This window comes from Pristiophorus japonicus, chromosome 1 (assembly GCF_044704955.1).
Source record: "Pristiophorus japonicus isolate sPriJap1 chromosome 1, sPriJap1.hap1, whole genome shotgun sequence".
In the NCBI taxonomy this organism is placed as follows: domain Eukaryota; kingdom Metazoa; phylum Chordata; class Chondrichthyes; family Pristiophoridae; genus Pristiophorus; species Pristiophorus japonicus.
This window is the reverse complement of record NC_091977.1, coordinates 5621650-5636370: the sequence shown is the minus strand read 5'-3', so window position 1 is coordinate 5636370 and position 14721 is coordinate 5621650. Positions and strand designations below refer to the sequence as shown.

Genomic DNA, 14721 nt, shown 5'->3' with positions numbered 1-14721 from the left:
CATGGATAGCGGATTGGCTAACTAACAGAAAACAGGGAGGGGATAAATTGGTAATTTTCTGGTTGGCAAATGGTAACTAGTGGAGTGCCACAGGGATCAGTGCTGGGGCCTCAACTATTTACAAACTATATTAATGACTTGGATGAAGGGACCGAGTGTAATGTAGCCAAGGTTGCTGATGATATAAAGATGGATGGGAAAGCAAATTGTGAGGAGGCCACACAAAATCTGCAAAGGGATGTGGACAGGCTAAACTTTGGCAGATGGAGTATAATGTGGGAAAATGTGAGGTTATCCATTTTGACAGGAAAAATAAAAAAGCAAATTATTATTTAAATTGAGAGAAACTACAAAATGTTGCAGTACAGAGGGACCTGCATGAAACACAAAACGTTAATATGCAGGTACAGCAAGTAATCGGGAAGGCAAAGGCAATATTGGCCTTTATTGCAAGGGGGATAGAGTATAAAAGCAGAGAAGTCCTGCTACAACTGTGCAGGGTATTGGTGAGGCTACACCGAGAGCACTGTGTACAGTTTTGGTCTCCGTATTTAAGGAGGGATATACTTGCATTGGAGACATTTCAGAGAAGGTTCACTACATTCATTGGATACTCATCGGAGTTTAGAAGAATGAGAGGTGATCTTATTGAAACATAAGATACTGAGGAGGCTCGATAAGGTGGATGCAGAGAGGATGTTTCCATTCCTCCTAATCCAGAACTAGGGGGCATAGTTTAAGAATAAAGGGTTGTCCATTTAAAAATGAGCTGAGGAGGAATTTCTTCTCTCAGAGGGTTGTAAATCTGTGGAATTCTCTGCCCCAGAGAGCAGTGGAAGCCGGGACATTGAATATATTTAAGGCGGAGACAGACAGATTTTTGAGCGATAAAGGAGTAAAGGGTTATGGGGAGCGGGCGGGGAAGTGGAGCTGAGTCCATGATCAGATCAGCCATGATCTTAATAAATGGCGGAGCAGGCTCGAGGGGCCGTATGGCCGACTCCTGTTCCTATTTCTTATGTTCTGATGTTCTTATGAACCTTGATTGGACCACACTTGGAGTACTGTCGATGATGACCACCGGATGTCTCAAAGCGCTTTACAGCCAATGAAGTACTTTTGAAGTGTAGTCACTGTTGTAATGTGGGAAATGCGGCCGTCACTTTGCGCACAGCAAGCTCCCACACACAGCAACATGATAATGACCACATAATCTGTTTTTGTTATGTTGATGTTGTGCGATGTTTTGGAATGACTATTCTAGAGGGATATAATCGAAAAGTAGGGAAGTTATGCTAAACCTGTATCGAACCTTGGTTAGACCACACTTGGAGCACTGTGAACAGTTCTGGTCGCCATATTATAAAAAGGATATAGAGGCACTGGAGAGGGTGCAGAGAAAATTTACAAGGTTGATACCAGAAATGTGAGGGTATGCATATCACAAGAGATTGGTGTGCAAAATCAAAGCACATGGTACTGGGGGTAATGTATTTACATGGATAGAGAACTGGTTGTCAGACAGGAAACAGAGAGTCGGGATAAACGGGTCCTTTTCAGAATGGCAGGCAGTGACTAGTGGAGTGCCGCAGGGCTCAGTGCTGGGACCCCAGCTATTTACAATATACATTAATGATTTAGATGAAGGAATTGAGTGTAATATCTCCAAATTTGCAGATGACACTAAACTGGGTGGCGGTGTGAGCTGTGAGGAGGACGCTAAAAGGCTGCAGGTTCATTTGGACAGGTTAGGTGAGTGGGCAAATGCATGGCAGATGCAGTATAATGTGGATAAATGTGAAGTTATCCACTTTGGGGGCAACAACACGAAGGCAGAATACTATCTGAATGGCAGCAGATTAGGAAAGGGGGAGGTGCAACGAGACCTGGGTGTCATGGTTCATTAGTCATTTAAAGTTGGCATGCAGGTACAGCAGGCGGTGAAGAAGGCAAATGGTATGTTGGCCTTCATAGCTAGGGGAGGTCTTACTGCAGTTGTACAGGGCCTTGGTGAGGCCCTGGAATATCGTATTTAGTTTTAGTCTCCTAATCTGAGGAAGGACGTTCTTGCTATTGAGGGAGTGCAGCGAAGATTCACCAGACTGATTCCCAGGATGGCAGGATTGACATACGAGGAGAGACTGGATCAACTGGGCCTTTATACACTGGAGTTTAGAAGGATAATAAGAACATAAGAATTAGGAACAGGAGGAGGCCATTTAGCCCCTCGAGCCTCCTCCGCCATTCAACAAGATCATGGCTGATCTGGCCGTGGACTCAGCTCCACTTACCCGCCCGCTCCCCATAACCCTTAATTCCCTTATTGGTTAAAAATCTATCTATCTGTGATTTGAATACATTCAATGAGCTAGCCTCAACTGCTTCCTTGGGCAGAGAATTCCACAGATTCACAACCCTCTGGGAGAAGAAATTCCTTCTCAACTCGGTTTTAAGTTGGCTCCCCCATATTTTGAGGCTGTGCCCCCTAGTTCTAATCTCCCCAACCAGTGGAAACAACCTCTCTGCCTCGATCTTGTCGATCCCTTTCATTATTTTAAATGAGAGGGGATCTCATAGAAACTTATTAGATTCTGACGGGACTTGACAGGTTAGATGCGGCAAGAATGTTCCCGATGTTGGGGAAGTCCAGAACCAGGGAACACAGTCTTAGGATAAGGGATAGGCCATTTAGGACTGAGATGAGAAGAAACTTCTTCACTCAGAGAGTTGTTAACCTGTGGAATTCCCTACCGCAGAGAGTTATTGATGCCAGTTCATTGGATATATTCAAGAGGGAGTTCGATATGGCCATTATGGCTAAAGGGATCAAGGGGTATGGAGAGAAAGCAGGAAAGGGGAACTGAGGGAATGATCAGCCATGATCATATTGAATGGTGGTGCAGGCTCGAATGGCTGAATGGCCTACTCCTGCACCTACTTTCTATGTTTCTATGTTTCTATGAACAGGCTGGGTCTCTTTTCCCTTGAAAAAAGAAGGCTGAGAGGTGATCTAATAGAGGTCTTTAAAATTATAAAAGGTTTTGATGGAATGGATACAGGGAGAATGTTTCCACTTGTGGGGAAGAATATTACTGGAGGCCATCAATATAAGATGGTCACCAAGAAATCCAACAGGTGATTCAGAAGAAACTTGAGTGGTGAGTATGTGGAACTTGCTCACTGACTATTTTCTTAGATACTGCTTGCAATACAAGATCGGCACCTTAATACAGGTTGAAATGAATAGTATCGATGCATTTAAGGGGAGGATGGACAAGCATATGAGGGAGAATGGAATAGAGGGTTATGCTGATAGAGTTAGATGAGGAAAGACGGAAGGAGGCTCGAGTGGAGTATAAACGCTGGCATGGACTGGTTGGACCGAATGGCCTGTTTCTGTGCCGTATATCCTGTGTAATCCTATGTTATCACCCCTGTTTACCAAAGATACTAACAGATTGATGTCTCTTCAGAAATAATGCCGACTGGAAAGAATGTCCCAAATACGTGTCGAACAAAAATTCCTGCTACTTCAACCAGACCTACACCTCCATCTGGATTTCATACTGTGTGCAGCTCAAGTCAGACTTTCAGGATCAGAACATCACTTTCGACAAACGCTGTTTCTCCATCGATAACATCGGTAAAAGAAACAACTACTTCTTCTCCTTCTTTGAGAAAGTAGTGAGGCAACAGGCCTGGACTAATGATCCAGAGACACGAGTTCAAATCCCACCAGGGCAGCTGGGGAATTTAAATTCAGTTAATTAAATAAATCTAGAATTTAAAAAAAGCCAGTATCAGTAATGGTGACCGTCGTAAATACTATCTGCTTCACTAATATCCTTTCGGGAAGCAAATTTGCCATTCTGAGGTCATGCACTTTAGCAGAAAAAAAATCAAAGAGCAAGTTATTATTTAAATGGAGAAAGATTGCAAAGTGCTGCAGTGCAGCGGGACCTGGGGGTACTTGTGCATAGAATGCAGGTACAGCAAGTGATCAGGAAGGCCAATGGAATCTTGGCCTTTATTGCAAAGGGGTGGAGTATAAAAGCAGGGAAGTCTTGCTACAGTTAAACAGGGTATTGGTGAGGCCACACCTGGAATACTGCGTGCAGTTTTGGTTTCCATATTTATGAACGGATAAACCTGCTTTGGAGGCAGTTGAGAGAAGGTTCACTCGGTTGATTCCGGAGATGAGGGGGTTGACTTATGAGGAAAGGTTGAGGAGGTTGGGCCTCTACTCATTGGAATTCAGAAGAATGAGAGGTGATCTTATCGAAACGTATAAGGTTATGAGGGGGCTTGACAAGGTGGATGCAGAGAGGATGTTTCCACTGATGGGGGAGACAAGAACTAGAGGGCATAATCTTAGAATAAGGGGCCGCCCATTTAAAACTGAGATGAGGAGGAATTTCTTCTCTCAGAGAGTTGTAAATCTGTGGAATTCACTGCCTCAGAGAGCTGTGGAAGCTGGGACATTGAATAAATTTAAGACAGAGATAGACAGTTTGTTAACCGATAAGGGATTATGAGGTTATGGGGAGCGGGCAGGGAAGTGGACCTGAGTCCATGATCAGACCAGCCATGATCGTGTTAAATGGCGGAGCACGCACGAGGGGTGGTATGGCCTACTCCTGCTCCTATTTCTTATGTTCTTATGTAGGTCTGGCATATAGATCATGCCTGGGTCATGGGCCTCTTCCCTCAATATATGGCTGGGCATTTGGGTGTTTCAAGTTGCCCACTGTGGTCTGACTATGTGGGCCTGTGACTCCTACACTGCTTGCTTCCACTCTAAAAAAAAAAAAAAAAAAAAAATGAGTCCTTCGGTAACTGAACAGTCCAATACGAGAACCACAGTCCCTGTCACAGGTGGGGCAGATAGTCGTTGAGGGAAAGGGTGGGTGGGACAGGTTTGCCACTGTCTGCGCTTGGTTTCTGCATGCTCTCGGCGACGAGACTCGAGGTGCTCAGTGCCCTCCTGGATGCACTTCCTCCACTTAGGGCGGTCTTGAGCCAGGGACTCCCAGGTGTCAGTGGGGATGTTGCACTTTATCAGGGAGGCTTTGAGGGTGTCCTTGTAACGTTTCCTCTGCCCACCTTTGGCTCGTTTGCCGTGAAGGAGTTCCAAGTAGAGCGCTTGCTTTGGGAGTCTCGTGTCTGGCATGCGGGCAATGTGGCCTGCCCAGCGGAGCTGATCGAGTGTGGTCAGTGCTTCAGTGCTGGGGATGTTGGCCTAGTGATGACTAGTTGGGAGCACACTGCCTACAATATACCTCTCATGTCCTTTGAAGCTTAAACTGAGGGGCAGGAAAAAAAAAGTGCCTTCCACTGTTGAGACAGCTTTATCAAGTTAATGTAGTAGCTTTCCTGAAATCCACCCAGTACATATGTAACCAAGCACTTTAGCTCAGCCTGGCTGGTTTGAACTCTGTGCTAAATGGTTTCCACTTTGAATCAAAATGTATTTGCATTATAACAATGTCTCTGAAGTGACATTTTTCACATATTGGACCAATGATGTGTAAAACAGTTTAGCAGTGCCCAAATTTAACGTAACCACGCATATACATCATTAAAAAACAAAAGAACATAAGAAACAATTGCAGGAGTAGGCCATACAGTCCCTCCAGGCTGCTCTGCCATTCAATAAGATCATGGCTGATCTTCAATTGCAACTCCACCGTCTCCCCGTCTCACCGGACATTCCTGGTCTCACTATCGCTGGACTCGAGAATGGTCCCAGCGGATTGGAAGGTAGCAAATGTAACCCCGCTATTCAAGAAAGGTGGGAGAGGGAAAACGGGGAAGTACAGACCAGTAAGCCTGACATCAGTTGTCGGGGAAAATACTGAAGTCCGTTAGTAAGGAAGTGGTAACAGGGCACTCAGAAAATCAGAATATTATTAGGCAGAGTGAGCATGGTTTTATGAAGGGAAATTGTGTTTGACAAATTTTTGAGGATGTAACTAGCAGGGTGGATAAGGGGGAACCAGTGGATGTCATATATTTGGGTTTCTGAAAGGCATTCGATAAGGTGCTCCGTAAAAGGTTGTTACGCAAGGTCAGGGCTCATGGGATTGGGGGTAATTTATGAGCATAGATGGCGGATTGGTTTATGGACAGAAAACATTGGGGATAAACGGGTCATTTTCCGGTTGGCAGGCTGTCACTAGTGGGGTGCCGCCAGGGATGAATGCTGGGCCCTCAGCTATTTACAATCTATATTAATGACCAAGATGAAGGGACCGAGTGTAATGTATCCAGGTTTGGGGACGATACAAAGCAAGGTGGGACAGTAAGCTGTGAGGAGTCTGCAAAGGGATATACAAAAGCAAATTACTGTGGATGTTAAATTTCTGTGTTTCCTTTACGAGGACACTCACTCTCTCTGAACAACATTTAATGGTTTCTCACCATTTAAAAAATATTCTGCCTTTCCGACAAAAGGTCATCGACCTGAAACCTTAACTCTGTTTCTCCCTCCACAGATGCTGCCTGGCCTGCTGAGTATTTCCAGTATTTTCTGCCTTTATTGCAAAGTGATACAGACAGGTTAAGTGAGTGGGCAATCAGATGGCAGATGGAGTATAATGTGGGAAATGTGAGGTTATTTACTTTGTAAGGAAGAATAGCAAAACACAATATGTTTTATATGGTGAGAAACTGTTGAATGTTGGTGGTCAGATTAATGTCGGTGTCCTCGGACAGAACGTTAGCATGCATTAGGAAAGCAAATGGCCTGTTGTCCTTTATTGCCAGGGGTTGGAGTATAAGAGTAAGGAAGTGAGGTTAGGGTGACTGAACACCTTGAACATTTTCAGAGGGAACTGCATGGATTTGTGAAAAGTGGGTCATGCTGGACAAACCTGATTGCATTTTTTGAGGAAGGTGACGAAAGTCATCATAATAGACAGTCCCTCGGAATCGAGGAAGACTTGCTTCCACTCTTAAAATGAGTCCTTAGGAAGCTGAATAGTCCCTGTCACAGGTGGGACAGACAGTGGTTGAGGGAAGGGGTGGGTGGGACTGGTTTGCCGCACGCTCCTTCCGCTGCCTGCGCTTGGTTTCTGCATGCTCTCGGCGACGAGACTCGAGGTGCTCAGCGCCCTCCTCCACTTAGGGCGGTCTTTGGCCAGGGGACTCCCAGGTGTCGGTGGGGATGTTGCACTTTATCAGGGAGGCTTTGAGGGTGTCCTTGAAACGTTGAGGCCTCAACTATTCACCGTATTTATTAACGACTTAGATGATGGGATAGAAAGTCATATATCCAAACTGGCCTCACTGTATCACGGGACACTCCTGGTCTCACCGGACACCCATGGTCGGTGATTGGAGCGTGGGCAGATACAGCAGGAGCGGCGAGAGACTGTGGAGGGACGTGATCGGGGCCCAGGAGAGGCGTGGGTTCGGGGCCAGGGGCCCAGGGGCAGCACGGGCCCAGCCCACACTGCGATATGTGTGCGCACAAGGTCTGTGCAGCAGAGCTGGTCTCCAGTCGCCTTGGTTAATCCTTGCCATTGGACCAAGACCTCGCTCTGTCAAGCCCGTGTGGTGGCTGGGGTCCCCCGTTAAAAAACCCACGTCCAGGCATCTTCCACCCTTCAGGATGGAGTTCGGGATCTGGAATATTAGGTCCTTCATTGAAACACCTGTGAACCCATCCCTTTTTGGCGTGGAAGCAAGTCATCCTCGATACGAGGGACCGCCTATGATGATGGTCTCTCTAAAACCAGACCTTTTTTCTCACTGGTTCTTCCTCTTTGCAGTAAAACCCGATCCTCCGATCGCGCTGAACTGGACGCTGCTGAATATCAGCCAATCGGGGCTGCTCGCTGACATCCAGGTGTGGTGGGAGGCTCCGCCTACTGCTGACATCAAGAATGGGTGGATATCGCTCAAGTATGAGATCCAACACAAAACCAGCGAGAGTAACCGCTGGGACTCGGTATGTTCAAATGAGTTCGGCAAGATCATTATTTTTCTTAGGACCTCAGGGAAATTCCACCTGCTTTGTGAATGCTGAGCGAGTTGTGTGATCGACACACAGTGAAAGTTGGTGCTTCAGAGCTGCGTGACGATCGTGCTGTGTTGATGCCATAAGTATTTTAGGGGAAAAATATGTAGCAGTGCAGGGCTATGTAGGTCAATATGTGGCATTTGTTTTGTTGTGGGGGGGAGTCAGCCATTTGGTCCACCATTTAATAAGATCATGGCTGATCCGATCATGGACTCAGCTCCGCTTCCCTGCCCGCTCCCCATAACCCCTTATTTCCTTATCGTTCAAAAAGCTGTCTATCTCCGCCTTAAATATATTCAATGTCCCGGCTTCCACAGCTCTCTAAGGCAGCGAATTCCAAAGATTTACAACCCTCTGAGAGAAGAAATTTCTCCTCATCTCAGTTTTAAATGGGAGGCCCTTTATTCTAAGATTATGCCCTCTAGTTCTAGTCTCCCCCATCAGTGGAAACATCCTCTCTGCATCCACCTTGTCAAGCCCCCTCATAATCTTATACGTTTCGATAAGTTCACCTCTCATTCTTCTGAATTCCAATGAGTAGAGGCCCAACCTCCTCAACCTTTCCTCATAAGATCATGGCTGATCTGATCTTGGCCTCAACCCTGCTTTCCTGATTCCCCTCATCTTCTCTCACTTCATGCTGAATGTGTTAGCGTGGCTCATTCGGCAGTACTGTCCTTTCGGAGTCCGAAGGGCGTCAAGGCTTCGAGCCCCATTTCAGGAATAAGTACAGAACCTTTGCTCACACTTCGTTGCTGAGCGAGTGCTGACATTCGGTGAGATCCCCGTCTGCCCATGCTGCTGGACGTAAAGGATTCCACGGCACGATTTCAAGTAGATCAGGGGAAATCTCCTGGGGTTCTGACTAACATTTATCGCTCAACCAGCACTGCCAAAACACATCAACTAGTCAGTCAGTTGATTGCTGCTAGTGGGATCTTGCTTGTGCATAATTGTTACTGAATTTGCCCACATAACACCATTGACAAAGCTTCAAAAGTAATTAATTAGTAGTGAAGAGCTTTGAGAGGTCCTGAGCATGTGAAAAGGACTATATGAATGAAAGTTGAAATGACTTTTGACAATTTAACTCGTTTCCCAGCAGCTGAATTCTAGCCTACAATTAATCACCATTCAACACTAATTGGTATTTTAAGGTTCTGGTTAATAGACATTGATGGGACAGTGTAGTGGGAGCTTTACTCTGTATCTAACCCGTGGTGTACCTGCCTGGGAGTGTTTGATGGGACAGTGTAGAGGGAGCTTTACTCTGTATCTAACGCCCTATACCTGCCCTGGGAGTGTTTGATGGGACAGTGTAGAGGGAGCTTTACTCTGTATCTAACCCGTGCTGTACCTGCCCTGGGAGTGTTTGATGGGTCAGTGTCGAGGGAGCTTTACTCTGTATCTAACCCGTGCTGTACCTTCCCTGGGAGTGTTTGATGGGACAGCGTAGAGGGAGCTTTACCCTGTATCTAACCTGTGCTGTACCTGCCCTGGGAGTGTTTGATGGGACAATGTAGAGGGAGCTTTACTCTGTATCTAACCCGTGCTGTACCTTCCCTGGGAGTGTTTGATGGGACAGCGTAGAGGGAGCTTTACCCTGTATCTAACCTGTGCTGTACCTGCCCTGGGAGTGTTTGATGGGACAATGTAGAGGGAGCTTTACTCTGTATCTAACCCGTGCTGTACCTTGCCCTGGGAGTGTTTGATGGGACAGCGTAGAGGGAGCTTTACTCTGTGTCCTACACTCAGAGGCTGGGTATTCGGTGGCGAGTGTCTCACCTCCTGACTCCCCAAAGCCTTTCCACAAGGCACAAGTCAGGAGTGTGATGGAACACTCTCCACTTGCCTGGATGAGTGCAGCTCCAACAACACAAGAAGCTCGACACCATCCAGGACAAAGCAGCCCATTTGATCAGCACCCCATCCACCACCTTCAACATTCACTCCCTTCACCACACGGCCTGCAGCGGTTCAAGAAGGCGGCTCACCACCACCTTCTCAAGGGGCAATTAGGGATGGGCAATAAATGCTGGCCTTGCCAGCGACGCCAACATCCCAGGAACGAATAAATAACCAGCCGTCTCGCCCTGTCAGAACAGGTGCCATTTGCGCTTTCTGGTCCGTCGTCCTTAACTGAGCTTGTTTTCCTTCCCGTGACAGATTGAAGCTTTTACAACCACCCACCCGGTTTACGCGCTTGGTACCGGCAAGAGTTACGAGCTGAGGCTGCGATGTAAACAGATAGCCAATGGGGATTTCAGCGAGTTCAGCGACACGGTGCACGTCTTCGTTCCCGCACCGCGGTCGACGGAAGGTAAGAGGAACCCAATGACCACACAAACTTGAAGAGCTGTAGACACTTTGCCCGGCAAGTATGGGCTGGGCAGAAAGTGCAGCTGCTCTCGGCGAAGGGGACATAACGAGCAGTGTAGGAGTCTCGCCAGGTCACGGGCCCACATAGTCAGACCACAGTGGGCAACTTGAAACACCCAAACGCCCACCCATATATTGAGGGTTGAGGCCCATGACACAGGCATGATCTATATGCCAGACCTACATAAGAACATAAGAAATAGGAGCAGGAGTAGGCCATATGGCCCCTCGAGCGTGCTCCGCCATTTAATACGATCATGGCTGATCCGATCATGGACTCAGCTCCACTTCCCTGCCCGCTCCCCATAACCCCTTATTCCCTTATCGGTTAAGAAACTGTCTATCTCGGTCTTAAATGTATTCAATGTCCTGGCTCCCACAGCTCTCTGAGGCAGCGAATTCCACAGATTTACAACCCTCTGAGAGAAGAAATTTCTCCTCATCGAGAGAAGAAATTTCTCCTCATCTCAGTTTTAAATGGCAGCCTCTTATTCTAAGATTTTGCCCCCTAGTTCTAGTCTCCCCCATCAGTGGAAACATCCTCTCTGCATCCACCTTGTCAAGCCCCCTCATAATCTTATACGTTTCGATAAGATCACCTCTCATTCTTCTGAATTCCAATGAGCAGAGGCCCAACCTCCTCAACCTTTCCTCATAAGTCAACCCCCTCATCCCGGAATCAACCTAGTGAACCTTCTCTGAACTGCCTCCAAAGCAAGTATATCCTTTCGTAAATATGGAAACCAAAACTGCACGCAGTATTCCAGGTGTGGCCTCACCAATACCCTGTATAACTGTAGCAAGACTTCCCTGCTTTTATACTCCATCCCCTTTGCAATAAAGGCCAAGATACCATTGACCTTCCTGATCACTTGCTGTACCTGCATACTATCCTTTTGTGTTTCATGCACAAGTATCCCCAGGTCCTGCTGTACTGCAGCACTTTACAATCTTTAAATAATAACTTGCTCTTTGATTTTTTTCTGCCAAAGTGCATAACCTCACACTTTCCAACATTATACTCCATCTGCCAAATTTTTGCCCACTCACTTAGCCTGTCTATGTCCTTTTGCAGATTTTTTGTGTCCTCCTCACACATTGTTTTTCCTCCCACCTTTGTATCGTCAGCAAACTTGGCTACATTACACTCAGTCCCTTCTTCCAAGTCATTAATATAGATAGTAAATAGTTCGGTCCCAGCACTGAGGATCTGTGCTCCAGAAGGGAAAATTAAAGGTGCGTGTCATTCATTAAAGCGTGAAATCTCTCGGGAATTAAAAAGAATGTGAATCCTCTGGCTGTCCTGACATAGTCACTACCGGGGATCAATCAGCTCTGTTCACGGCCGTGGTAAATCACAGCAACACAGGATAAAATATTAAACTAGCCTGACTGGTGGACGACAGCAGTGTGGAGCCTTTGAGCAATGGTACCTTGCCGCGTAGCACTGGGACCGCAGTTTGTGGCCCTATTACTCTCGTCTTAAGTTCCCCGTCTCTCTGTATCACTACAAGTTGGCAGCCAGGCAGTACCCAGCAGATAGGGCGGTGTCATCAGAGGGAGAGTGGTCCCCAGCTTTCTCATCTGCCTCGATGTTTGGCAAACGATTATACCCGCCAACCAGTCCTCTCATGTTAAGATTGGCACTGCGTTAGCTTTTCCCAATCCCTGGGCACTATCTCTGTTTCTACTTAATCAACCACAACAACAACTTGTATTTATATAGCACCTTTAACGTAGCTGCTGAACTACAGTGTGACCTCTACCCTTTCTGCCCTTGTACAGGATGACTATAGTTATACAGGGCCTTGGTGAGACCGCACCTGGAGTATTGTCTGCAGTTTTGGTCTCCTTACCTAAGAAAGGATATACTTGCCATAGAGGGAGTGCAGTGAAGGTTCACCAGACTGATTCCTGGGATGGCGGGACTGTCGTATGAGGAGAGATTGGGTCGACTAGGCCTGTATTCACTGGAGTTTAGAAGAATGAGAGGGGATCTCAGTGAAACGTATAAAATGCTGACTGGGTTGGATAGACTGGATGCAGGGAGGATGTTTCACCCTGGCTGGGAAGTCTAGAACAAGGGGTCACAGTCTCAGGATACGGGGTAGGAAATTTAGGACCGAGATGAGGAGAAATGTTTTCACTCAGAGGGTGGTGAACCTGTGGAATTCTCTACCACAGAAGGCTGTGGAGGCCAAGTCACTGAATATATTTAAGAGGGAGATAGATAGATTTCTAGACACAAAAGACATCAAGGGGTATGGGGAAAAAGCGGGAATATGGTGTTGAGATAGAGGATCAGCCATGATCATATTGAATGGCGGTGCAGGCTCGAGGGGCCGAATGGCCCACTACTGCTCCTATTTTCTATGTTTTTATGAAAAGTCCCAAGGCCCCTTACAGGAGTGTTACGCGATAAAAATCAGACACCGAGCCGTATAAGTAGAAATTAGCACAGGTAAGTCTAAAGCTTGGTCAAACAGGTAGGTTTTAAGGAGCGTCTTGAAATATAGAAACATAGAAAATAGGTGCAGGAGTCGGCCATTCGGCCCTTCGAGCCTGCACCACCATTCAATATGATCATGGCTGATCATTCCCTCAGTACCCCTTTCCTGCTTTCTCTCCATACCCCTTGATCCCTTTAGCCTTAAGGACCATATCTAACTCCCTCTTGAATATATCTAACGAACTGACATCAACAACTCTCTGAGGTAGAGAATTCCACAGGTTAACAACTCTCTGAGTGAAGAAGTTTCTCCTCATCGCCTAAATGGCCTACCCCTTATCCTTAGACTGTGTCCCCTGGTTCTGGACTTCCCCAACATCGGGAACATTCTTCCCGCATCTAACCTGTCCAGTCCTGTCAGAATCTTATAAGTTTCTATGAGATCCCCTCTCATCCTTCTAAACTCCAGTGTATAAAGGCCCAGTTGATCCAGTCTCTTCTCAAATGTCAGTCCCGCCATCCCGGGAATCAGTCTGGTGAACCTTCGCTGCACTCCCTCAATAGCAAGAACGTCCTTCCTCAGATTAGGAGACCAAAATAATATTCCAGGTGAGGCCTCACCAAGGCTTTGTACAATTGCAGTAAGACCTCCCTGCTCCTATACTCAAAACCCCTAGCTATGAAGGCCAACATACCATTTGCCTTCTTCACCGCCTGCTATACCTGCATGCCAACTTTCAATGACTGATGTCCCATGACACCCAGGTCTCGTTGCACCTCCCCTTTTCCTAATCTTGAAGGAGGAAAGCGAGGTAGAGAGGTGGAGAGGTTAAGGGAGGGAGTTCCAGAGCTTGGGTCTGGGCAACAGAAGGCACGGCCACCGATGGTTGAGCGATTATAATCAGGGATGCTCAAGAGGGCAGAATTAGAGGAGCGCAGTCATCTCGGGGGGGGGCGGGATCTGGTTGTGGTGCTGGAGGACATTACAGAGATAGGGAGGGGGCGAGGGCCATGGAGGGATTTGTAAGCAAGGATGAGAATTTTGAAATCGAGGCGTTGCTGAACCGGGAGCCAATGTTCCCTAAAGATCGTGGCAAGGATGGAACTGATTATGCCCCTGTACGTTTCCTGCTTTTATTTGCAGATGTCCAGCATGTTTGTTTTATTTTCGTGCCACGACTTCAGTTTATGTGAGTGAGTGGCAGCCATTGCAGGTAAATTATCTCATTCAGCGATTTCACTGATTGATGTCTTCAACAAGAATGAAACTCAACCGGTTATTATTGGTTGATCCACGTTATGAGAAGATATTATAATAGTCGGTCCCACCCATACATCGAGTAATCTGTTCGGATCAGTGAAAGTTATTTTTGCCCCGGTCTCGGGAGTTGTGGCTGATATCGCCAGGCTTGAATCTACAGAGTGGCATTTTCATTGGAAGCTGCAGGGTGCAGACGTTCATAGAATCATAGAATGGTTTACAACACAGAAGGAGGCCATTCGGCCCCTCGAGCCCATGCCAGCTCTCTACAAAAGCATTTCTGCTGGTCCCTGCCCTTTCCCCGTAGTACTGCATGTTTTTTACATTCAGGTACTTATCCATCTCCCTTTGGAAAGCAGTGATTGAGTCTGCCTCCACCACCCTTCCAGATCCTAACCACTCGCTGCGTAGAACTGTTTTCCCTCATGTCGCCTTTGGTTCTTCTGCCAATCACCTTCAATCTGTGCCCTCTGGTTCTCGGCCCTTCCACCAATGGGAACAGTGTCTCTCCATCTACTCTCCCTTCCCTGCGTTAGTTCCTTGTTCCGGAATGGTGAGACCCAAGGTGCCCCGATATTGGGCCTTGGGGCCTTGGGCCTCAGTGCAGTG

General features: G+C 46.9%; 1 protein-coding gene across 1 annotated transcript in view; it reads left to right on the top strand.

Annotated features, from left to right (window-relative positions):
* LOC139261974 (growth hormone receptor-like) overlaps positions 1-14721 on the top strand; it is a 318221-nt gene that overhangs the window by 285955 nt on the left and 17545 nt on the right. The window contains exons 8-10 of the mRNA XM_070877136.1: positions 3474-3643; positions 7773-7951; positions 10190-10343. Coding sequence (XP_070733237.1) covers positions 3474-3643; positions 7773-7951; positions 10190-10343 — 503 coding nt within the window. The remainder of the gene's footprint in view (positions 1-3473; positions 3644-7772; positions 7952-10189; positions 10344-14721) is intronic.